Here is a 27635-nt window from a genome sequence, read left to right on the forward strand (position 1 = left end):
TTGAGTAAAACAAAAAACTTTGTATTTTCCTTGGTTACGCGGGGTCGCTTGGGTTTTGGCCGGGAAGCTTAATCCTGACACTGTGTGATTCCAACCCGAGATCCATCAGGATTCAAACCTCGGCAGCGTGGGTGGAAAGCTAGTGGGCTCGGTAAGAAAATGTTCAGTTCTTGCTGCTAAAACGTAGGTTGTTCTTGTTGGGGAAAAATAAAAGGGACGACGGTTACTGAATTTGGATGAAGTCATAATATCATTTTAAAAAAGAACACATGTTTAAAAATGTATTTTTACTTACATCTTCTTTATTTTATTTTTCATAACTGAGTTTCTCACCAACTATATACAGATTCAAAGTAAAAAAAAAAAAAAAAATCTCAAAGTGTGATTGCTTCCACAAGCACAAGTTGCCATAAATCAACGAAATACAAAATATTTCATATGCATGTACAGAGCAATATAAATAATATATTATATGTTGTTCACTCACCTCCCATTCAAGGGAGGTTCAATGAGTCACATTTTTGTGCTTCATCTATTTACAAATGATTGAGGAAAGAAGGACTCCCAAGCCACATCGCAAACATGCATCACTCAGATACTCAAAAATTGAAATAAAAATATCACAACCATACAAAGAGAAATACTATAAAAATGCTAAACAACTCACATAATAAGACAAGTGAAGGGTGCAATATAAAAATAATTTAAATACATATTAAAAAGATAGTTGAAGGCAAAGCTTGCTTGCTTACTACTTCTTGCCAAGAGCAAGTAAAACTCTTAAACAATTTACTCAAGCTGACGTGGAGATATTTACATTAAAGAAAATAACAGTTTTCTTTTTTAAGGTGCAACTTCTACTGCAAGACAAGAAGTACTGTGTATGTGGTCAATAAGAAGAAAACTGTTCAGCTTATTCCTAAATGGACTATTGATCTGTATACCCCAAATACAATGGTAAAAATGAACATTAAAAATAATGCAGTCAGGACTAGTAATAGCAATTATCACTGTGACAGTGACCAATACTTAAAAAAATAAATAGCTATTTAATTACATTGCTAAGGTAACCAAAATTGTCTACACATGTCCTTCTTTCCTCTCACTTCATATGACGTAAAGCCTGAGGAGGTCGTTCAGTGCACTTACAAGAGAACTGTCTGGGTTGGACCTCACAGATTTCAATGAAACTTAGATGAATTCAACACAGTGTTATAACAGCTCAGAGGAGTTACGACTCTGTGTATGCATAGTTGAACTATACTGACAGGTACGTAAAACACTTTGCATTGAAAATGAGATTTTGAAAACATGAACAGAATACAAACTTATTTTCCTAACATGTACAGTATATAAATATATGAAAATATCAATGTTTTAATACTTCTATATCGTTTATAATGGAAGCTAAAATACAGTATTATGTAGAGTAAAATTTTGGCCATAAACATACAGCTATTATGCTAGCACAAACAAGTAAACAGCCTGATTCCCATTTCAGAATTGCTCATTTTGTAAGGCTATGGATGTTCTGAAGTCAAGTTTTATTGCAATTGGCCTGGTCGAACCCAAACAGTTCCCTCGTATGTCGGAGAGAAGCCCTACTGCCTTGGCGTGCCTCTCTCGGGACCTACCGTCGCCAAGTATACAATATTCAACAATAACAACAAGATAATACATAAAAATTAAAAAATGAAATTTGTAGTAACTGAAATCAAGAGAGAGTGGTACCAATAACTAACCTTGGCACGGGGCACAGAGATTTCATGACAGGGCCCCAGCCCTTTGATAGGGATGCTCCCGTAACTGGCCCAAGTGCCTTCGTTGCTTAGCTGCCGCACCTGGATACACAAAGCTCATTTACATAACACTTCACCTTCTGATCACAACCAAAACTTCTTTCAATGGAATATGAAACTAATACAAACTTGAGGATATGCTCAGCAGTGTTCTCTGTCACAGCAGAAAGAGAGATAATTAGCACTACAAAGGTATTTGGTAGATAACTTATGAATACTAAAACAATCCTCCTTTTAACATTCACACACTCTGACATACCCTAGCGACCGAGAGCTTGCTCTTACTGATGTTATGTGGATTAGATCATTAATTTTACCTTCCAAACCTTTGGTCCCTCAAGCTGTTTTAGTTTATCATTCATTCTTTGAATTTAATGAGGGGAGTTGTTACGGGTTGAGAATCTGGTAATGAGACGAAGAATGGTAAAACTAGAAAGAGCACCAAATTATACAGCTTTCAATAAATAAGAAAGATAAGCTAAAACCCTACTTTTAAAAAGAGTGGTAGACTTAACCATCACCTTAACCTTTTGACATTTTAAAATACAAATTCTCAGAATAAAATGTCACTAATACTTCCTCCATCATAAATACTTTATATACCCATCACCAATCATCAAGTCGACTTCCTGGTATGTAAAACGAGGTGCATTCATTCTATTCAGAAAGCAATAATATAAAACTTATCACACATAGACAGCCTGTGCAAAGGATACTGCTAATATAAACGACAGAGCGCCATTCACTCGCACATTCTCACAAGCACTCTTCAAGTCTTACTTGATGCAACTCTTCGACAATATACACTAGGGAACTTGTTTTATCCAATATCCAGAATTATATCTAATTCTCAGCCTTGGAGCACCAAGTAGACTTCGAAACTTGACTACACCTCTAAGGTCATTACATAATACTGGCTGGAATTTATTGATCATACTGGAAAATTCCATAAACATTAAATTTGAAAACAACCATCAACATTCTGTTGTATATTTTGTCGAAAGTACACATCATTACTAAATCTTATGACTATATACATGTGTGTGTGTATATATATAATTATATATATAAATGTAAATATAAAAATTATAATGGAAACTAATATAACACTTAACATTATGCATCTTGAGTGTTGACTGAGAAACAACCTGCATTGTCAATTGCTTAAAAAAAAAAAAAAACTATATCTGGAGAAGAGTGTTCCTGTTTGACGTACAAAGCCTTTATAGCAGACTTGGTCCAGAAAACTTCAGTCAAATGCTACTCAAGAATTATAAACTGAGATGGAAGTTTACAGTTTTCTAGAAAAATTTGCTAGAAAAGGTTTGCAAAGACACACGGCCTCAATTGTTGTTCAATGTCGGGGCAGACCATCTCAGGAATTTGGCCGCTCCATCCTGCTGAGCCGAATCGAATGCACTAACAACGATTGGCTACCGTTGGTCAGGCCATCGCGCATGCAACCAGTGGCTCACACCCCAACCGTGACCCACCGCTGCTCTGGAATGACCAACGGAGATCTTGATACATGTCCGTACAACTCATACCTCACCAGCCAACAAGACACAGGAGAATTTCAACAACAGACACTTAAAATAAACTCCTTAATATGCATGCATCCAAATCCTACACAGAAAATATGGAACACTACAAAAATTTGTTGCACCATTTCTAGTACAACACAATGCAGAGGAAAAAATCATTACAATTTATAGTGAAAGTATCACAGGTTGGCAAAGGAGAAAAGGGACTTAATGAAATCTAAAGTAAACAATCAAGCAAGTAGAGGTACGGTCAAATACTTATATACTACAAGGTAAGAGGAGAGAGTTTTGGTATCCCAACAGCAGGTGTGACAGAAGCTGTGGAAAAATAAGTACAATGTTTGAATTAACATTAAACAGACAGTGCTCATAGACAAGCCCAAGGGGAAAAAAGTACATTTTTGTTTGCTTCAAAAATGCTATCACTTTATTTCTCAATCTATGAAATTGTCCAGAACAGTGTCAACAATATCATTTTAATTTGCTGTTTGAAAATAGGTTTAGGGAAAATTGCTTATGGTCAATTTTCAGCCCGTTACAAAATACGCAGTTCTCCTTCCTGTTCTTCATTGCCTCTTAACCCACGAGAGGACGCGAACGGAGTTTTCGTCCGGGCTATAAATAATGATGAATGTGTAAGGTCATACGATTGTGCTTACGGGCTATCCCTTTCAATACCTTTTCCTCAATCTGTTGGCTAGTGGTGGGAGAAGTTTTAGCCCAGCAACAATCACGTTGTCTGTGTCAGCACGCTTTTCGTGAACGCCTGGAGCATTCCTCTGTGTGCTACCCCGCCCGTTTCTCAGCGCACCAGAGTTTTCATTCGTGTGTGACCTCCTATATTATGCAAATTAGGCAAACATTTATGCTCATTGTGTAAATATTTCAGTAGTGTAGTGCTTTTGGACATTCTGCGTTGACATGGAAGTATAAAACAAAGTAATTCGGAGACTATTGGACAGTGTAGAATGTGAGGGGCGGCAAGAACTGCTAAATGCAAATAGAGAAGATCCATTTCGAAGACAGATATTCGCTAAAGAGACAGAAGAGCCAATTGATGATGATGCCGATGTGTTGGAAGATGATTCCCCTTCTGAAATTCATGTTGCTGAATTACAGGAATTAGGTAAACTATTCGAGGAAGTAAATGAAATAAACCAACCCCTGTAGTCCTAGAAGAGATGGGACAACATACTGGAATGTTCACACAGCACCTTAAACTAGGACTCTTGCTCGCAATAAAATACAAACCCATTTACCTCATGTGCAGAGAGAAGCCATTGAAGCATACTCACCAATAGATGTGTGGAAACTTTCACTGACGATATGGTGAGTTACATAACCAAATTTACAAACATTAGGATAGGGGAAAGTAAAGTAATTAGTCGTGGGAAAGAGACGCTGTGAACGCAAGGACTGCATAAATTCAAGTCGTCTTTAGTCTTGTATATGTCAGGAATTTTGAAAACTTCCCACTTGAATTTGGAAGATCTTTGGGCATCAGTTGGCAATGGTGTGGAATTATTCTGAAATTATACGGCTCTCAAGCGTTTCAAGTTCTTACTGCGAGCACTTAGACGATATAAATAGCAGAGGGGAACGAAAATCGCTTGATAAAGTTGCGCCAATCCGGGAAGTGTTCAAGAAATTTGTGGAAAACTGCCAGTGTATTATGTAAGTTAATTAGTTATGTCATGTATTGTTAAAGTAGGCAATTATTGTGTTTTCTTAGTGTTGTAATTATGTCTTACTACAACTGCAAAATATAACATAGCATTATCAAAATTCTGTTATCATTAGAATAAATTTTAATAATTCTTTAAATAAAGAATTTTTGAACAAAAGGTACGAAAAATTAGTTTAATGCAGGCATACGATGCTTATGAATACTTATATTACTGTAATATTTCAGCTATTAATATATATCAATCATTACACAAATATATCGTGATGATCTATTTGTATTTATTTTGTTTTCTCCGTGAGCGACCTTTGACATTCGAACAATCTACGCACCCTCTCACGAGTTAATTCATTTTTCAAACTTCGTACTTTCCTGATTACATAATGGGAAGCAGTGTAAGATATCTAAACAAACTGATCAATTTTTTAAATATATATCTCACTCTTTCTTTCTTGTCCACTTAACTTTCTATATATTCTTTGTATCCTTCCTGTCCCACCATTAATTTTGTTCTCTCTTGACACCCATCTCGACTCTTTTCTTTTCAATTTTCTTAACCCATCTTTCATTGATCTTGATTTTATTTTTCATTAATAATCCTTAATACTTAGAAATCAAATGGAGAGTGATACTGAACAATACCTAGATGAGACAGAAATATGTCTACACGTGATGCAATTTTTACACTGCACTGTTTAAGGTAGTGACAAATTCATATGCTTTACAGATTGTAAGGTGCCTGGCATATGCTGTTTCCACTTCTTCAGTGAATAGGTTATCCACAGCATCTAATACCAACATCAAAGTGAGACAAATGGATTATAAAGGATCCAAACTCTTGGAAGGAAAACTAATTCAGGCCATCAAATCTGCCCCTGACCAAGCTACAGTTGCATCATCCTATCAAGAATGAGAAAGTGAAGGTCTATAGATAGAAAATTAACATCAATAAAACAAAAGTCATGTCACAGTGTTCAGCATGAGTCCATGCCATTACAAGCACAAACATATGGCCAGCCAATACAGCAGGTACATCGGCCAGATAACCACAGAAAACTACAATACCATCCTGAAATTAGGACTTAAATAGCTACTCTGTGACAAGCAAATATAATGTCCCTCAGCCACATAAAAAAAGATAACGAAGGCACATTTGCTCTATTGTACTGACCAGGGGCGAGGTGTTAGACAGTTTACAAGATAGGAGGCACCTGCTAAGTCAGACGGAGAAGTGAGCGTGGCAATTTGATGACTGAAGTGCCTCCAAGGCAAACCTTTGTGAAGACATTTCTTGAGAGTGTTGGACTGATAACCTCCCGAACATGACGACAAATATTCATCCCTTCCCTCTTTATAACAATGTTGTTATTTATTTCTGAACTCACGACAGACAAAATATTTAATAAAAACAGTGACAACATGACATGGTGACCAATGAGAGCACCGTTTCTTCAGCTGAACAACAGTCAATTGAATTCAAATCTTTCGGTATTATTAGAATTGTCATCATTCATTTACGTGGAAACACAGGATAGTAACTCCTTAATATGCCTCTTCAGCAACACCAAAGCTTTATATGACAGCTGAAGGCAGATCTATGTTGATGACTCAGCATACATATAAACCCTAAAGGATACTGAGTTTATTATTCTGGGAACTACAAGTAGTTTCTTATTTTATAAATATCTAAGTGAAAACCATTGTATTTCGTTCCAATAACATCATCATTAAAACACATTAAAAATCAAAAGGTTACACAGAGATGAAAGAACTTCCTCAGACTCATTCAAGATTAATTAATATCTACCCAGTCTTCATCAGAGGTGATTTCTATAATACAAAATTTTCTAGACTGTCTGTTCTATGAAGTTCTCCTGTGTCTTGTCTTGTCTTCCAGCATTAAAGACTACATAAAAAAGATAAATAAGTTATAATGAATGTATGTGAACACAATGGGAATTGTACAGCCTTACCACACCTGCCTGCAGAGCCTTGCTCACTGAAAGAAATCAAATGATGGCATGCTATGACATAAACATTATTCCTAGCATGACTAAATAAATTGGCATATTTCAGAATTTCTAAGAAAAATATCATTTCCTAGTAGTTATTAAAACAATGTTATTGCACCATATTGTTGTCATCTAACAATATTTAAGATAAAGCAAAATATGCCTTTCAAAGCTCAACAGGAAGAAAATATTACAACTAAAACTTACATTTACTAAGAGTTGGCCACATAACGTTCACGTCTACCTCACTCACTACAATATGCAAGATACTCCAGGTACTGAGCTGTGAATTATATGAATGTTATGTCATGAAAATGATTAAATGCAACATAGATCATTGAGTGGGAGGTCTCGAGATAAATATATTCTCTATAAATATATAATTCTATCAAAATATGAAGGCTCTTAGCCAAACATCCTTTCTCTAAAGAATAAAACTAAAGAATGGTTTGCATTCAGCTCAATATGACTAAAACATGCCACTGGCATACTTCCATAGAAATAAATTGTCTCAATGCACCTGCTTGGGAACTAAATACCTATAAAGTTTCAAATCGATGAGGCAGCACGTAAATAAAACAACTATCAGAACAGTGTCTCCGTCCCTTCACCAGCTATGCAGTAGTGAAGATCAGGTCCGTAATTTTCTGAAGTTTAAATACTTCGGTAAAACGTTTCTTAAATAAAATAAGAAAAATATTTCAATGTTGAACCTGAAGAATTTAATTTCAAAATATATGGTTCTAAAACAAAAATTAGATCCAATACGGCCTGGAGTAGGGACAGGAGACAAGTAATCTATGTCAGCGTGCAAACAACCCACCCGAGTGATCTGCCGTTGGGTACTCGGTGAGAAGCGGGGACGCCGCTAGGGCGGCGTAGTTGGCATAGTCTGCATATGGCGTGTAGATGAGGCCGTGGGGATCATGGGGAGACAGCAGGGGACCCTGTGGTCCCGACCCGTTCAACAATGAGGCAGCCGTCGTTGGCACCGGGATGCGTGGAGATAAGATGAGAGGCGCTCCAAGAGGCGTGGCAGCAGAACGAATAGGCGTAGCCAGGCCAGGCATGCCCGGAGACAACAGACGTTGTGTTTCTGCAGCAGCAGCTGCAGTGAGTCTCCTCCATTCCTCGTCGCATGCTGGAAAAAATAAAAGAGTTCTGGCTAAATCGCGCCCTTCACTCGCGTTAACACACGCTGTTTGCTTCAATCAATTGGTCAAAGTTGCTAAAATAAAAAGGAACCAGTGCTACTATGAGAGAAGATACAAAGTACCACAGTTTCTTCACATAAATGAAAATGCACTAGTACAGAATATAAAAGGCATCCAGAAAGTAAACGTGTTACACTCAACAAGAAAATGACCTACTGATCCCAAGTCATGGAAATAATTTATTCTGAACAGTGCCATGAACTCTTCTATAAAAACTTCTGCCTAGTACTAACCACTCTATCTCACACAGTTCCTCTTACATTGGTTCAGCACTTACTATGGTAAGTAATGACATTTCTTGATATAGTACAGGCATATTATGATACATGTATCCAGGGAAAAAGTATGGGAAACCATGGTACGAAACGGAATTGGTAAAAAATTATGGAAATTGTATGAGCAATGTTATGGCAAATGTTTAAGCTGTGAACAGACCAAAGGGAGGCGCGCTGTTGCCATTATTACTTATGATGGTAATGGAAGGAGTCAAAGGAAGCATTTGAAGGTGGTGGTGGAGGAAGTAGATCCTCTCATAAGACTAATCAGAGGATGAAGGTGCTGACAAATAAAAAGGGCAGACTTCTTAGGCCAACTCAATTAGGGGAACATGTGCTGGATGTATTCTACACCCCCAACCACAACTTGAAACAAGACCCTGGAAGCCAAGCGTTAGTTCCGTCAGCTGGTGGGTTACGCACCTTTCACTATGAACAACATTGTGTTTAGCACTTGCCATTACTTAATACAAGAGGGTAAGGGTTGTTCTGCCCGAAGGGTGGCCAGTTCCTTTCCGCTCCTCCATTCCCTTACCCCCACCAACAGCGCGTGGCAATAATACAAGAAGACAGGATAAAATAACAGCATGACAAGGGACAGAAGGGCAGGAAGTTTGCATTTCTTGCAGGGTTTCACTTGCAGCTGCCGAGCTCTAATGCTATTTGCTGATGGCACTATGGAGTGGGGAACAGTCTCAGGAACAACTGGAGAAACTGAATGAAATGTGTGAAATACAGTCTCCACTGTCGGCAGTGTGGAGAAGTGCAAGACAATGGTGATAGCAGGTTACAGAGTAGGGTGAAACTCATACCAGTCTGTAACTAGCTTCAAGAGTACTTGAATGCCTAATTAGATTTCACACAGCTTCAGAGATAGCAGCAACGTGAGCATTACTTAACGAGTGTCTGTACGACAATATATTCTACAGTATATTAACTAAGAGCGCCTACGCTTTTATGCCCCACAAAATATAAAAGCCATGAAAGGAGTCCAACTTTCTAGGATCGATCTCAAGCTAGTGATATTCCCCATGGTGCCGTTCTTAATACGTACCTATTCACCGTTCAATTTGAATTTTAGTTAGTGCTGAACTTGTGTTGTGTGTTATAGTGAATTGTTTTTGGTGAATTGCTGCCCAATTTATAATAAATATCTGCCCTTGTATTTACCGGTCTTCCTGCCAGCATACATTTCCTATTTCTGCAAACATGAGAGCTGAAAACGGAATGAATTTGTACGTTTCTGTGTATTATCTAATACAGTGCATTATAATTTTGGTATCTTTATTTTTATGTGATATGTAATCTGATACAGTATTTGGGATACCCTTCATTTCGTATGTGAAATTCTGCAGTCTGACTTTTAATAGAAGGTATAGCATGCAAGTGGTCACATAGCTATCAGCTTGCATTTGGGAGACAGTGGAACGAACCCCACTGTTGGCAGCCCTGAAGATGGTTTTCCATAGTTTCCCATTTTCACACCAGGCAAGAGTGCTCAAGAACATCTACATGAACTTCTATTTTTAATTCAAGAAAAGTGTCATAAGTGCTACAATTGTGTTAACTTCTTGCCATTTTTGTGTAGGCTGATGATGACACGGACAGATGTCGAAACCGGTCCCTTAATAAATTAAATATGTTGCTACATTGATTTGTGCAACAGTGTTATTGTATTGAAAAGGTGGAACATTTTTCTCTTTTTAACATTGTGACTATTAGTTCAATACGGATCAGTGATGAAGTTTTTAACTTTAAATAATAACAACTAGCAGATAAAAATACATGAACTATAATGTATTGGGAATGAAAATAGGAAAAACACTACAAAATCAAGGGGGTGGAGGAAGGTACTTTAACCAGAGAGTGAACGGAGAGGAACGTGGCTGGAAGCGCATCACGTCGGAAGTGCTCCGCACTATGGATTCAAGTAACTGCTAGTTTGCCATCTTGACTGGCACGGAAAGTTATTATTCAGTTCCATCTCTATCTAATTATATCCTCTTTGCTGTGGACAGCTGCAAATATCTACCAGATACAGTGGAACCTCGATTCTCCATTTTTCAAGGAACCATGAAAATAAAACGTACAACACAGGAAAACGGAAAATCCGGGAATGAATGAAAACCATCAACAATTTGGCTAAACATCACAAAAATGAAATATGTATAATTATAATCTTACAAAAACTCCTAAACCGAACCAAACTAAAGCCCTAATGGGCCTTTGCTTGCCAAGCGACCACTGCTCAGCCTGAAGGCCTGCAGATAACGAGGTGACGAATGGTCAGTGTGACGAATCCTCTCAGCTGATATTCCTGGCTTTCTAGATTGGGGTCGCCATCTCACCATTAGATAGCTCCTCAATTAAAAGTAATCATGTAGGCTGAGTGGACCTGGAACCAGCCCTTATATCCAGGTAAAATTGCCTGACCTGGTCGAAATCGAATCCGGGCCCCATGGATGAGAGGCAGGCATCTTAGACTGCGAAACTGCATTAATTACCGGTACGCAAGTTCAAAATCTCGATACTTTATATTCAATTTTACAGGGGAATCTTCGTCAGTTTCCCGTGAGAACTTCTTTCAGTTCAGCAACTTTGATTAGCCAAGCTCTTCGAAAAATCTAATAACGCCAAGCCAAACGACAATCGACCACAAGTAATTTTTAATTCTCTCATCTAATAAAATAAAGTACATTAGATACAAAACCACCCAACATGATAGCGAAATCCCTTCTTTTTTTAATCTTCCATTGTAATTTGGTATCCGGTATACTGTTCGTAGTCAGTTTCTGGAATTTTTTTACCGCGTAAATTGGGCCTACATCAACTTTTAAAGGTTATGTTGAACTCGAAACTAGGTTTTGAATGTAAGTACCGATTCTCAAAAGTTCTCGAATGCATTATATTCAATTCTGCCCATCACTAATCCAATCAAATTGGAAAGAGAAAAAAAAATCATCAAAACTTAAGAAATTACAGTTATTTGTGACCTTGAGGTCATCTGGAAAGCGTACTGCATGTCAGTACGAGTTGGAAATGATACAAACCATTGAAATGTAAGTGCGCAAATAAAACGACTGCGGTTTTTGGCATTTTAACACGAAAACGTAAAATTCCCAGTTTTACATTAGGACCAAAACAGTAATAGGCAATCCCAAGACCTCCCAAGGCTTTCTTTTTTAATGTAAGGTGCAACATCTGTTCTGGTCTCGACAACACAATCGTGTATGATAATATTAAAATACTAAATTTATGTTAAGAAGGAGCAGTTTCGATTCCTGCCCGAAAGCCCAGTTACTCTACAGTGCCCTGAGGAAAGTGCCGAAAACCTGTTCGGCAGTACAATTTAAAAAAGGTAAAAATATAAACATCTCAGCCTGGACATAATGTGGATGTTTTATAAGTGCGAACATTTGACGAAACTTGTTCCGTCTTCAAGTAGAGTTGTCGAAATGAGCCGTGTCTCCTTACAATTGTTGTGGCCGCTCTCTGCTTTATGATTTCCGAGTTTCTCTAAACAATACCACCCAAATGCGATGCTAAGATGGTCCCTTATGCAAGTTCACCGCCGATCACCAGTGTTGCCAACTTATATTTTCAAGATCTGCTAAATACTACTAAAAATCCGCTAAAATTCCGCCAAGAAATCCGATCTCAAAAAATAGGCAAAAATAATAATAATAATAATCTAAGGAAAATTATCGGCCCCCGAAAAACAGAAGATGGATATAGAGTGAGGTCATGCAAAGTGACAGAAGAGCTTTCCAACATTGCAGCAGACATCCGCAAAAGACGTCTGAAATTTTATGGGCACGTCTGCAGACTGCCGGCAAGTAGACTGACACCAAGATTATCACCTACATAGAACATCTGAAAAATATTCCATGGGTACTGGAAGTGAAGAAGGATCTGGAAAAAGCTCAGATGAACTCAAATGACACTGCGGACAGAAACCTCTATAGGAAAAAAATTAATGGATGGAAAGAGCAACTAGAGAACGAAGTGAAAAAGAAGACTGGAGCAAAGTGGACAGAAGAACGACAAAGGATCCATGGAGAAAGGATGAGAGCTGTTTGGCAACTCAGAAAACACAATTGTTAGAGCTTTGCGTGATCCACTGTGTCCATACGCAAATAATAATAATAATAATAATAATAATAATAATAATAATAATAATAATAATAATAATAAAAAATGTCTGTACTCACCTGATCTGTGAGTTCCACTGGGATTAACCCCCTGCCTGCGAGCCGGCGAGCTAAAACTTGTAGGCGTTTTACTGCCGGGTGCAAACTAGGTGAATTCCCTACCTCAAGGGCCACACACAGAACAGGCCAGTTCATTAAACGGTCTTCCTTCATAGCATAAATATAAATGCTACTCTCCCACAGTTTCATTATCTGTCATCATTTGTCAACTAAGAGGTAAGTACCCATTTCTCACCCATTACAAATTTATGATACCACGATCTCATAACATCAAATCCAAATAACATGTTTTCCTCATGTGACTGCTAGCTCCTGCAAGAAATACGGAATAGCTCAAGAGACAGACTGGAGTACATTTTTTAAAAAGTAAAATGGATAAAACGCTAAATTCCGCTATAATAAATCTAGAATTCCGCCAAAAAATCTGCTGTCCGCTAAATGGTATATTTCTCCGCCGACAGTCCTCTAATTCCGCCAAATTTAGCGGAAAATCCGCTAAGTTGGCAACACTGCCGATCACTTTTCCAGTACAGTACTTGGTCAGCTTGCTCTAATCAGTGCAAGATCCATAAGTAAGCCATAGCCATCCTTTTGTAGGATACAGTTTATTAAAAAACAATTGATCGAGGATTTAGCGTTGATGGGACTGAAATTTCTGGATGGTTGATCCGGGAAATCGTTTCTTCGAGGAATGGATAATGCGAGATTTTTACAATGTGATTTAATTACGATGCTCGCGGGACCACGTAATTTGAACGCACATTCCAGGAAAACGTAGTTTCAGGGAACGGATAATCGAGATTCCAATGTATAGAGATTAGCAAAAGGGTGCAACAGACAATGTACCAGTTTGTAAGAAGGATGTGTGAAGTAGTTATGTACAACTGACAATGCAGCAAAGACAAGAGAGGAGAGTAAATTTCAAGTCAATGAAATTACAATCATGACTTGTATAAGTAAAGACAACAGTACCCCAGGTGGACAATCCACCCACACTAAAGTGGCAACCAACATTTGGATTCTAGGGAGCTTGGATGTGTACGAGAGAGGAAGTCAGAGTGCTCTGGTAAACTTCCATGGAAAACACACACTTACATTAGCACTTTCAACATTCAGACACCGATTCAAACAGGAAAACTATACAATCTCACAACAGAACTTACGAAGCAGAAAATCCAAATTATGGCCCTGCAAGAAACACATTTCACAGATTCAGAAACAATAGACTACAATAATTACAGGATCTTCAAAAGTGGAACAAACAAGAAAATTGGAAAAGAAGCAGCACTATTTGGCATGACCTTCATTGTGGACAAAAATGTTTTAGAATCCGTAAAGAGGAGAAACCCATCAACAATAGACTTATGACTTTAAGAATCCAACACACCAACAAAAGCTACACCTTTATTAATGTCCATGCACGAACAAATGATGACAATAAAAAAGAGCCCAAAGAAATGGAAAGATTCTGGGAAGAACTTGAAACAGAGATGGCCAAAATCCCAAAAGATGATTGAAAATTCTACTTGGTGATTTCATGCACAAATTGGCAGGGAACGCAAATACAAGAAGACAGTGGGAGACTATCCGGCACACAGATTCACCAATAAGAATGGCACACGCCTCATTGGGTTGTGCCAACAAAATAATCTGAAAATTTAAGCTTGATCCTGTGGCAATATTGTTCGATTATCAAAAGGAAATTCATGATGTGCAAGTGCGCCGAGGTGCTAACATCGATTCGGATCATTATTTAACCAGGATCAAAATTAAATTCACAACCAAAAGAAAATTCAAAAGGAAAATGCCGGTGATCCCAAAATTTGATCTACACAAAATCAGACTCCAAAATAACAGAAGAATGGGAAGAACAACCTGCAGAGAACTGGGAGAAATTTCAAACTAAGATCTCATCCCCTCTTCACAAGAAACCAAAACAACCTTGGTGGAATCAAGAATGTGAGGGTGCACTAGAAGAAAGGAAAACGGCATTTCAAAACTACAATAGCATCAAATCAGAAGAAACACAGAAGAAATTTTTCAAAGTTCCAAAACAAGCATCTAAGATTCTAAGACAAAATAAACGGAACTACTTTAACGATCAAATGAAGTCAATTGAAGATGATTTCAAAAATTACAACACACACGATTTTTACAAGACCTTCGGGAACCAAATTAAAGGGTTTTCTCCACAGAACCTTTGCTTTTGGAAACAAGATGGTAAACTGGCCTTAACAAATAAAGAAAACTGCCAGGAACTAGCCAAGTATTTTTCACAACTTTTAAATTGTCCAGAACCTACAGAGAGATTCCCAAAAATACAGCCAGAAATCACACTAGAAAATTTGACACCACACACACAGGAAGAAATTTCTTCACACATCAAGAAACTTAAAAACAACAAAGCATCAGGAGAGGATGGAATTGTTGGTGAACTTTTGAAAAATTTAGGCCTAAATTCACTCAAAGAAACTATACAAATAATTCAAAACATTTGGCAAACTGAAAAGCTCCCAGATGATTGCTCTAATCCATCCACTACATAAAAAAGGTGACAAATCAGATGTAAATAATTATAGAGGGATCTCTCTTGCATCTGTCACCTACAAAATTTTAAGTCTCTTGCAAAGAACACAAAAGCAATTAGAACTAGGGATGGGAAAAACGGTTACTTTCCAGTATCATGTTCCTGTGTATCCATTACAGTGCAGTATTTGGTTGCATTATTAGGATATAAAAGTAACATAATACAAGTTGCAGGTCAACTTTTGGGAGGAACATCCACTATACCTGCTACCTCTTGCAGCCCCTAACCGCACCTTGGTAAGTACTTATAAATAGTAATACAGTATCTTCATCTCGCTTTCTTCTCTCCCACTCTCCCTTTCGTCAGCTCGTTATTCACATTCTTGACTATTCCTAGAAAATGTTTGCAGTTACCTACATACACTCTGAAAACTAATACTTCGAAACCTTCATTTGTAAAAATTACCTTGATTGCTAGGTATTTCTGTGTATTCCTAGATGTCTAAAGATCTGTACTGAAACAAACACTCGGACCAAACATTATAAAGTAAGTTGATGAACGAGTGTCGTATACACTTCAGATGCTGCTGGAATAAGGGATGAGGAAACAGACTGTCAGACTGACTGGTTGTGTCCCATTTGCGATCACAGCAAAATTTGTCTTATTTGTGATCACTTCCATTACAGTAGAAAAGAAAGAAAAAAAAAAAAGAATGCAAAGAAAGACCAGGCAAGACGTAAGCAGAGTTTAATCCAGAGCTTTTTTTGTCTTTTTTACGTCACACCGACACAGACTGATTTTATAGTGACGATGGGATAGGATAGAAAAGGACAGGACTAGAACGAAAGCGACCGTGCCCTCAACTGAGGAACAGTCCCAGCATTTTCTTGGTGTATACATGGGAAACCAGCGAAGACCATCTTTAGGGCTGCCGACAGTGGGGTTAGAAACCGCCATCTCCCGAATAGAAGCTAACAGCTATGTGACGCAAACTGTGTAGCCAACTCGCTCTGTAAACTGTAACAGGGGTAACGAGTACCCATTCTACCTGGCCTTTGGTAAAAACAAAAAGTTAAAGTTACTGGCCAAAAATCAAAATGGTGAGGAGGCGAACTCTTGCGCTCCTTGAAATTTACATGAAATGCTAAAACCCTATTTGAGCTTATGGCCCAACGTTACAGAGGCTAAGCCTATACTACGGAGATGACTAGATGGAGAAAATATTTAAGTTACAGAAATTACTAGTAGATTTTAAAGGTTGCAAAATCATCATCACCTCAATATCAAGTTCAGAGGGAATACAAGAGGGCACCTCACTCTCTATTCCCTGATTTTGGTTATGTTCTTTTGACTAGTTTGAAATTTACATTTAAAGTTTGAAATTTACATTTGAGAAAATAAAGTTACATTACTAAAGATTTGAAGTCTTTCAATGACTACTACATAGTTAAGCTGAAACTGCCATTACCTTGAGCTGGTGGACCTCCCGAAGATAAATGAGGGAGCCTTTCCCCCTACCTCCATTACATACACACTCTAGACTGGAGCGATCACTAAGACAACATGGCTCACCAGCCCTCGGCTTTTATAGCGGAGAGGAAAGTTCCAGAAAACTCTGGACCAAGGCCCTGACACACCCACTATTCTAATCGGTTAACTGAACAAATATCAGAAAATTGTGATTGGTAGATAAATAAATGTACAAAATTTCTCATTGGCCAACGCCTTAAGGTGGCGGGAAGAGACAGAAATTACATGTGATAAAATTCATTTTGGGTCCGTATTGAAAGTATTTGTATAAATAACACTAGTTTGTTTTTATTGTTCTCCCACCTGTTCAATACAATACATCTTAAAAGTTAGGACTTTGTACTTATCAAAATGTTAACATAAAAATTAATACATTGGATGGTACATGTTTCGCCTATCAGTGGTAGGCATCATCAGCCATTTTTACCTTATGAATAGATCAGGTACCTGATAGGGAATGACTTATGAATACTGTTAAAAACTATGTCTTGTAAACTGGATTAGAGAATGTTAAACAACTATTACAATATAAAATGTGGTATACTATTACTTAACAATACTTGTGTTAATATTTGAGTCTAAAAATATACAACATTGATATTAACCCCTCAGCGCCGACCTCTATACGTGGTATAGACCATCTTTTCTTCCGTAGCCGCCGACCTCTATACGTCGTATAGACCCATACATGGTTTCACATTTACGACTATAGCGCGAAGAGTTTTGTAGTTATTGATATGCAAATTGTTTTGTTTCCAAGAAGACATTTTCAGGTTTATCAGTGTTGTAAATAAGAATTTAAAATCGTTATAATGTAGTTGTTTTTGCAAGGTTAATTATTTGTCAAGTAAGTCTTTATTTCTCAGCTCGTAATATTTTCGTAACTCTCCACGAGCGCTCTGTGTAGGCAACAGCAAGTGTTGCTTTCTGTCATACGATGCGAGAGCCAGTTGTTCATGGTACATATCTCGCTTGAAAGACTATGTCTCGACCTTTCATCTGAAATATGTATCGAGTTGATTTGTTTCGCATACAGTAAGTGTTATTCCCCTCATTCAGTTTCGTCCTGCTGCTTTCAGTCTCGCTGCAGCTTTATCAGTCCGTGTGGCGCGCCGCGCTCAGCCGTGGTTTGACTGACAGTAACGTGCTTGGAATATTGTATAATTCAGACGAACGTTTCGTCGGAAGTAGTAATGACAGTATTAGCAGCATTGATAATGAAATAGATGATGTAGCAGTGGTAAATGATGAGAGTGACGATGAGGAGGAAACAGTACTTGGAAATTTCGTGTAGGAGACTACTGATAATTATACATGTCAAAGGGAAGTTTTCAACAGTGAATTATGATTCCTAACTTCTCTAATAATATTCACACATGTCACAGAGACAAATATTGAGCAATTAGGGGTACCTTATCGGAGCAGCTGGTGAAAGGTTTGTTTACAAAATACGCTCGCTCGGGCGGGGAAAGAAATATTCAGGGCCGGCGCGCATCAGATAATACAGTTCCAAGGTTGCAGAAAAGACATTTTATCAGGAAATTAGCACCGAAGAGTGAGAAATCCAAACCTCAGAGACGTTGTATCGTGTGTTAAAAACACGACGAAAAGAAGACATCAGTGTACTGCTGCCAGGAGTGTGACTTGGGTCCCTGTCTCGAAGAGTGCTTCGAACTCTATCACTCGGAACTAAATTACTAAGGAAATGTGAAACAATTATGTAATTATCTGCACGTACTTAGTTCTGTCATAAGGAATTCCAAGTTTCGTGAATATCGGGCTACTCTTATAATTGTAGTAACGTTGTAAGTGAATCAATGTATTTCAGTCGCGCGTAGTTGAAATCTCATCCGGCCGCGGGGTAGGAAGCTCTTTAAACGGCTGCGACGCTGAGGGGTTAAAAGATGTTACAATAAAGATAAAAATCAGAAAGTACATTCCATATAATTGTCAGATGACGTGTTAAAAACTTGAGGAAAGTTGAGCATTGGTAATGGTCGTCGGTTCTTGAAGTTAATAAGTATTGATTTTCATTTATCAATGGCTGATGATGCCTACTACTGATAGGCGAAACATGTACCATCCAATGTATTAATTTTATGTTAACCAGGCCATATGAAAATTCTTCAAATTTATAAGCATATAAATGAAAATCAATACTTATGAACTTCAAGAACCAACGACCATTACCAATGCTCAACTTTCCTCAAGTTTTCAACACGTCATTTGACAATTATATGGAATGTACTTTCTGATTTTTATCTTTATTGTAACATCTTTTAATATCAATGTTGTATATTTTTAGACTCAAATATTAACACAAGTATTGTTAAGTAATAGTATACCACATTTTATATTGTAATAGTTGTTTAACGTTCTCTAATTTATTTTACAAGACGAAGGTTTTAACAGTATTCATAAGTCATTCCCCATCAGGTACCTGATCTATTCATAATGTAAAAATGGCTGATGATGCCTACCACTGATAGGTGAAACATGTACCATCCAATGTATTAATTTTTATGTTAACATTTTGATAAGGACAAAGTCCTAACTTTTAAGATTGTATTGTATTGAATAGATGGGAGAATAATAAAAACATACTAGTGTTATTTATAGAGACAGAAATGTCGATAACTTTTGAACATCAAAAACAGACATTTAACATTCCAGTCTAGGAAACCTTAACACATAAAATTTATCTTGAATTTTAATAGTTCACCCCAGAGAGTGCAACATAAGTTGATAGTAGCAACATCTGTTGAGAAATGTTCACAGTATTTCCAAAATGAGTTTTAAAATTTCCTGATTTAGATGGCCTTCATCAAGGGACTAGTTTTAAATGCATGGGGCGGGTGTACCTCCGGTACAATTGTTATTGTTATTGTTATTATTATTATTATTATTATTATTATTATTATTATTATTATTATTATTATTATTATTATTATTATTATTATTATTATTATTATTATTTGGTACCTTCTTACAACGTGTTTCTAAGAAACCGTTTCCCTGTAATTGAGTTTTTGTCCACATCAATCGTATCGGGTCTTTAGCTCTCTGCCCATAATACGGCAAGAAACATGAGATGCGAAGTGGGAAGACCACGCTTAACAGTTTCGAGAACTACGCTTCTGTATGCATCACCACCTGTAAGCCTAATACAAAGCACTTCGAATAACTAAAGAATATCTGTAACCAGTCAGCAGGTAACAGGGTAGGAATATCAGTACTGCCTCTAAAGTGTTACAAAATATTCGCCCGCGCCTGCTCAGGAGTGCACCCTTAAAGCGAGCTGCTATGCTTCCTAATATCCGTTAACCAATCAGAAACTCCTACCCTCCGCTTGGTTTCGCTCAGACAGTTACTTTCGTCTTAGAGTCTCCAGTGGAACATCATATTTCTGGAACAACTTACACTGATGGAACAGGATACAGTATTATGTTACTAAACTTTAAACTTGCCATTCCAAAGATTTGGTTTCTCCTGTACTTCTGCTTCATTTTCTCTCCAGATCAGAACATCATCTGCAAATATTAGAGTGTTAGGCTCTTTGCAATGTTCTTTGATGGATTTTATGATCCAATCCATGACAATGATGAACAGGAGTGATGACAAGTCACTTCCTTGCTGGACTCCTGTTTTGGTTTCAAACCAATCTGAGCTTCCATCCCCTACTTTGATATCATGTTGGCATTACGTGGTCATTTCTTTTTGTGACTTGCAAGATAATTACATACCGCCAATAGTTATGATTACTCTTTTACACTGTCTGCACCTAAAATCTAAACCAAAAGCAAGCAGTGTGTCACGTTTACACTCAAGCGCCTGGGAGGTTGACAGGCGATCTGAAATCGTAAAACACCCATAGCACCGAAACTAATCACCGCAGACCTCTGGTTCCTAACAGTCCCTTAATTTACAAAACAAAGTATTTCTGCACTCTTGACTTGCTTGTATATATTAATTGAATGCATTTGGTTCACTTATGATATATCCCCAGTGGATGGGGACCACAGATGAAGAATACACCCACGGTATCTCTGCCTGTTGTAAGAGGCAACTAAACGGGGCGACCAAGGGATGATTGTATTGGAACCATGAAACTATCTACTTGTGATTAGTACCATCACGCGAGGAACGCCATGGGTTGCCTTTACCTGCGAGTACTGTAGTACCATTATATTAGGCAGTCAATAGTTTTGTGATTAGTAGCAACAGAAGGGGAGTCTGTATGGGTTTTCCAGTACCCGGGATTTGTACCATTGTGGGAAACACCACAGGTCTGGGCATTGCCTGTGATTAGTACCACTATATCAGCAACACCGGGGGTTTGCGTTGCCTGTGATCAGTACCCACTCTATGAGGAGCACCATGGGAATAACGGCGCCTGTGATTAGTACACCTAGGTGAAGAACACCATGGAGTTGCATTGCTTATGAGTGGTGCCATTATGTAAGAAACACCATAGGTCTGCGTTACCTGTGCGAAGTACAATACTTGTGAGTAGAACCATAATGTATGGAACGCTGTGAGTCTACGCTACTTTTGATTAGTACAACATGACAAAAACTATGGTTCTACTTTACTAGCGATAAGTACCATTATGAGGGGCCGCTGACCTGGATTTTGGACCCCTTTAGACAGGAAGCATCCTTGATCCAGGATTGTCTTTAGAAGCAGTCCCTTGGTCAGGAATACTGTTGTTTATGCTAGTTCCTGGACTGGACCCACTGATTGTTTTAAATTCATTTCCATCCATTCATTCTTCATCAACGCATTTTTTATTCTGATCAGTGGATGATGATGAACTTTTGAATTGTCATTACATTTCATCTCATTTAGTTTCATTTGGGGCCGATGACCTAGATGTTAGGCCCCTTTAAACAACAACAACAACAACAACCATCATCATCATCATCATCATCATCATCATCATCATCATCATCATCATCATCATCATCATCACTTATAATATGGCAGTGACAGCTACATTGTGTAACCGTACGTATGTACGATCCCCGAGTTTTTAGGTTAGGAAATTTTCGTATATAGTTTGTTAGGTTAAAATCATGTAATTTTGTTTATTTACCATGTAAAAACGTAATATTATAAGAAGAATGTATAGTTAGGGAATATTGCATATGTTCATCATTATATTTTGTATAAATTTCCGTTTGGGTAACAGTCTGTAAATATGGCCTAGCCGTAAGGATTGTGCAACCGGGAAAACTGCGACTATATCGGGAAGGACGGTTGAAGTCAGTTGGATGTGTTGCAACAGGTGGCTTGAAAACACGGGGTACGGCAGGTTGTATCGGTTGAAGAATTGGAATTAATCAATGTGGACATACATGAGTGGACGGTCTATGTCACATCATATACTCGATAGCCAATGCGAGGGCTTTGTTTTGAGCGAGGTTTGTGTTGACAGAGTGACGCGGGAAGAAGTGCCGGTGTGAGCGTTGCTACCACTAAACTTTTCAGGACGCTATTACCACGTGGAGCAAGCATATATAAGTGTGTACGCGTGTGCGGCGAGTTATTTCTGATTCTCATTGTGTTTCTGACTCTGATGCTGATACTGTGTGTTTCTCATTTGTACTGGTCTGCGGGAGCGACGTATTTGCGCAGTTTGCTATACGATCTGCTATTGTTGGGAGTATCTGTTACGGAGTGAACATGGTATAATCTCAACGACTTACCGGCTTTGCAGTGGACTCTCTGTAAAAGAAAGTGTTTGTTTGGAACTTGTCACCCGAGTATGCAGCTTCAGTTGATGAAGAATTTTGCTATTTGCTTGCCTCTGGAGATGTAACACTTTCTGTCCAGCCAGCAATTGGAAAGAATTCAAGACGTCGACGAAGAAGTGTAAATAAGGTTAGGGATGCTCGTCTTAAGAAGGTTGCATCCATATGTAGAGAAATAGTCGTCGTACTTTTCTCTACCAGATTAGAATTCACGGTAACAGTGGAGTGCGAAGGGGCTCTTACCTGGAGGTATGTTAAAAGTATAATGATGTTCTATGTTTATTGAAGATTTTAATGATGTGTAATTTGCCTTTGTAAGACGGCAAACGAGTAAATCTCGTGAAGAGATGATTTTGTTGGGTGGTATTGTGTATATTAGCTCTATGTAAACAGCAAGCACTAAGTGGGTTGCATAAGTGTTTATTTTTTGGTGTTTGTCACATATTAGTTCTTATTCTGAGAGTAAAGTCATAGAATCAAACTTTAAGTGAGTCTTTTGTCAGTGGAGTGAGGCTGAACCTGGCATGTTACCCAAATTTAATTTCAGGGGTTATATAGCAAACAGGTAAGGTTACAAAGCAAGTCTGGAGCCTCGTCAGCCTGATGACCGTCGCCTTGAGAGAGAGAGTGGCTCGTTGCTCTACACAATTAAATATTCCTTCAATTGTTTTGCAGGTGGCGCCCATTATCCTTGTTATTTTCACTTAGTTGAGTCAACGTTTAATCTGTTCAGTATTTCAAAAGCTTGCAGTAGTTACAATTGGAAGGGGAAGCTATTAGATAGCATTAGGAAAGGAAAGAAAGACTATGGCACAAGACAGAGTCACAGCCATGACTGGACCTGCTCTATGATGATAATGATGATGATGATGACGATGATGTGTATTATAATAGCACAGTTGTAATGTAGTTGATATAAGATCACGAATGGAACAGTTTCATAATAATAGTCTAATTTCGTTGAATTCCTTTTAGATTTTTTCATTATGATGTCTAAGAAACAAGGAAAACCTGAAACAATGTCATCTTCTCTACAAAGTTCACTTCAGAACGCTATAGAAAGTACGTACAAGGAACTGAAGGTGTGGCCCGCAATGATACAGGAATCGTTGCCAAATTAGTGCAGTTCAGAATTAATTTTAATCTTGTTTCTATGGCAAGCCAATGGCCATAGCCGTATTGAAACACCAGATCCTGTGAGATCTCCGAAGTTAAACAACATTGGGTGTGGTCAAGATTTGAAGGATTGCCACGCGCTGTTGGTGGTGGGTAAGGGAATGGAGGAGCGGAAAGGAGCTGGCCACCCTACCGTACGTAAACTCCGGCTCAGGCACACCTCTGCTGAGGTTCGGACCTGCCTTTGGGCAGAATAACCCTTACCTATCTATGACAAGGTGAAATTGAAGGAATTAACCTAACACAAGAGTAGCATAGTGTTACACTGGTATTCTTGACTTTATAATGGTACCATTTTGCAGCAGACCTGTGCCTTTCTGTATTTATTGATTTATGGCATATGTCTGCATTTGCTTGTGTATATCATTACAGAACAGATTCACTATAGTCACGAGTGTAATAATGAACTCCAAATTCACAATTACTCAGTGAGCTTGACCACCAACATCGAGAGAGAGAGAGAGAGAGAGAGTGTGTGAAAGAATTGAAAAATTAATTGAATTATTTAATGAAGATAATTATAACTAATAAAAACTGAAGTTGTCACAGACGTGAAAATTGATATTCGGAATCTCCTTTAAAAATAAAGAAACACACATTTTTGGGAGAACAACTTGGGGGGTGGAGGTGAAAAGGAGTTGAATTCCGTTTATTAAGACACATGTCTGTGTCTGTTAGGTCATCAGCCCAGAGGCTGGTTGGATCCTCAAATAGCACCACCAAAGGCTATGCAGTTATATGGAAACCAATGGCAGAGCCCAAATGAGGCGTACTAGGCAAGATGAAGAGTGAGGTAGTTTGCCATTGCTTTCCTCACTGGGCCAGAATGTGCCACTGCAGCACGACTGACCCTATGAGCAACACCTTTCATAACACTCAGACACTATTTGTGCTCCGAGTGTCATTAATCAGCACCACCCGTACCCCAGCAGCTTCCATATTGTCACAGCCATGGATGAGACTGGGACTTCAGTGGAAGCTACACTTTGCTCTGGCCTGTGCCAAGAGATGGATACAAAATATATCTCAAAAAATGAAGATGTTACAGTTGTGATAATTTGTATTTAAAAGCTCCTTTATTAATAAAGAAACACGTATTCTTTTTGTTTTTGGAAAATTTACTATGGTTTATGGTGTGGGTTATGTAGTCACGTCCTAGTTCGTGAACCATGGGCAACAACTGAGGGGCCTAGTAAGTTGTCCTGAGAGTCAGGATACCAGTTGCTATGGAATGAGAGTGGGCATCTCGGACATATTCTGAGCCATGGCCCTCCTTGTGCTCAGGCAGCTAGGACTATACAATCCACAGGTGGTCCATAATCCATTAGAGGAGAGATCCTCACTTGGACTATGTGCAAGTAGGGTAACATCCCGTTTCATGAATTTACCCACTCCCATTTGACAGGCGAGCGACTCTTTGGAAACAACTTGGCGAACGAAATGGAATTCGATGGGGAGCTATCAATATTAATGGGGATTTTGGAAGAAAGAAAGTAGAACTGGCTGAGTCAGCAAAGAGGATGCATCTGGATGTGCTAGGAGTTAAGTGATATTCGGGTATGGGGAGATAATGAGGAGGAGATAGGAGATTATAAAGTGTACTTGACGGGTATTAGAAAGGGAAGGGCAGAGTATGGGGTAGGGCTGTTTATCAGGAATACCATTGCACGCAACATAGTTTCTGTTAGGCATGTAAACGAGCGAATGATGTGGGTACACTTGTCAGTTGGAGGAATTAGGACGAGAATTGTTTCAGTGTATTCACCATGTGAGGGTGCAGATGAGGATGAAGTTGACAAGTTTTATGAAGCATTGAGTGACATCATGGTCAGGGTCAACAGCAAGGATAGAATAGTGCTAATGGGTGATTTCAATGCGAGAGCTGGAAATAGAACTGAAGGATACGAAAGGGTGATTGGTAAATGTGGGGAAGATACGGAAGCTAATGGGAATGGGAAGCGATTGCTGGACTTCTGTGCTAGTATGGGTTTAGCAGTTACGAATACATTCTTCAAGCATAAGGCTATTCACCGCTACACATGGGAAGCTAGGGATACCAGATCCATAATAGACTATATCTTAACAGACTTCGAATTCAGGAAATCTGTTAGGAATATAAGAGGTTTCTGGGGATTTTTTGATGATACAAACCACTATCTGATCTGTAGTGAACTAAGTATCTCTAGGCATTGGGTAGAGAAAGTGAAATCTGTCTGCAAACGAATAAGGGTAGAAAATCTTCAGGACGAGGAAACTAGACAGAAGTACATGGATATGATTAGTGAGAAGTTTCGAACAGTAGACAGTAAGCAGGTTCAGGATATAGAAAGAGAATGGGTGGCATACAGGGATGCTGTAGTAGAAACAGCAAAGTAATGCATAGGAACAACTGTATGTAAAGATGGGAAAAGGCAAACATCTTGGTGGAATGATGAAATGAAAGCAGCTTGTAAACGTAAAATGAAGGTTTATCAGAAATGGCCTTTGCGGACGACATAGCTATAGTAAGTGAGACAGAAGAAGATGCAAAGACACAACTCAACAACTTAAGCAATATAGCCGGAAGGGTAGGACTGAGGATCGCCTACAACAAGACAAAGACATTGAATACCACTGAGGATTGGACAACACCGGAAGGCACCGTACAAAAGGTGGACAAATTCAAGTACCTAGGAGAATTTATAACAGGAAGGAATAGGAGTAATGAGGGAATAACAGAGAGGATAAAGAAGATGCGATCAGCCTTCTGTATGACCAGAGATATATACAATAAAAAGAATATATCTACAGACGCAAAGATCAGACATTACAAGGCAACGGTGAGAAATGCTGTATTATATGCTGCTGAGACAATAGCACTAGGAAGAAATGGTGCGGAACAACTAGAGAAAGAAGAGAGAAAAATATTGAGGAAAATACTAGGCCCTAAGAGAGGAGGTGAGAGATGGATGAGGAGACCCAGGGAAGAACTATACCGGAACATGAGGACAATCTCAGAAGAAATCAGACTGAAAAGAGCACGGTTTGCGGGACATGTAATCAGGATGAATATGGATAGAATGACGAAAAGAGTATGGGAAACAACAGCGAGGACACGAGGAAAGACAGGAACCAAGTGGGTAGTTGAACTCCGGAAAGATTGGTCAGAATTGGGGATCAAGGTGGAAGAAAAGGAAAATTGGAAAAGCAAGTACATACCGACTAATATGCCAGAGATCAATGATAGGGATGGATACAGGAAAAGGATTGAGAGTCACCAGTGGAGTAGACAAGAGAAGAGGATACTGAATATCTCGGAAGAAGAGCGGGAGAGAAGAAGAGAAAGGATGAAGAGGTTCTGGGAGGAGAAGAAGAAAATGCAATCCGTGAAGGAGCTGTCCGTGGTCCTACAGAGGCCGTAACGCAAGAAGAAGAAGAAGAAGAAGAATGGCTCCAAACAAGGGCCGAGGCAGACAGAGATTTGTACGTAGATGAAAGAAACAGAGCAAAACAAATAATTGTTAATCCAAAAAGAAGTCGTAGGAAGATTTTGGTAATAACCTGGAAAGCAGCAGGGAAACATTTCTGGACAGTAATAAAGAATCTTAGGAAGGGAGGGAAAAAGGAGATGAACAGTGTTTTGAGTAATTCAGGTGAACTAATAGATCCCAGGGAATCACTGGATAGGTGGAGGGAATATTTTGAACATCCTCTCAACATAAAAGGAAATCTTCCTGGTGGTGTTGCAAACAGCCAAGCTCATGGGGAGGAGGAAAATGATGGTGAAATTATGCTTGAGGAAGTGGAAAGAATGGTAAATAAACTCCATTATCATAAGCAGCAGGAATAGATGATATTAGACCTGAAATGGTGAAGTATAGTGGAAAGGCAGGGATGAAATGGCTTCATAGAGTAGTAAGATAAGCATGGA

General features: G+C 38.5%; 1 protein-coding gene across 6 annotated transcripts in view; it reads right to left on the minus strand.

The window, feature by feature from the left end:
• Positions 1-280: 280 nt before the first annotated feature.
• how (protein held out wings) overlaps positions 281-27635 on the minus strand; it is a 360598-nt gene continuing 333243 nt past the window's right edge. For 2 of the 6 annotated variants that reach the window (XM_067136171.2, XM_067136170.2), the window contains exons 6-7: positions 7863-8180; positions 281-1841 (exon numbers count right to left, since the gene is read on the minus strand). In XM_067136171.2, the coding sequence (XP_066992272.1) occupies positions 1765-1841; positions 7863-8180 (395 nt within the window). In that variant the 3' untranslated portion in view covers positions 281-1764. Of the gene's footprint in view, positions 3300-7842; positions 8181-27635 lie in introns of those variants that run through there. The other 4 variants (XM_067136173.2, XM_067136172.2, XM_067136174.2 and 1 more) reach the window with 3 other exon arrangements.

This window comes from Anabrus simplex, chromosome 1 (genome assembly GCF_040414725.1).
Source record: "Anabrus simplex isolate iqAnaSimp1 chromosome 1, ASM4041472v1, whole genome shotgun sequence".
Taxonomy (NCBI): domain Eukaryota; kingdom Metazoa; phylum Arthropoda; class Insecta; order Orthoptera; family Tettigoniidae; genus Anabrus; species Anabrus simplex.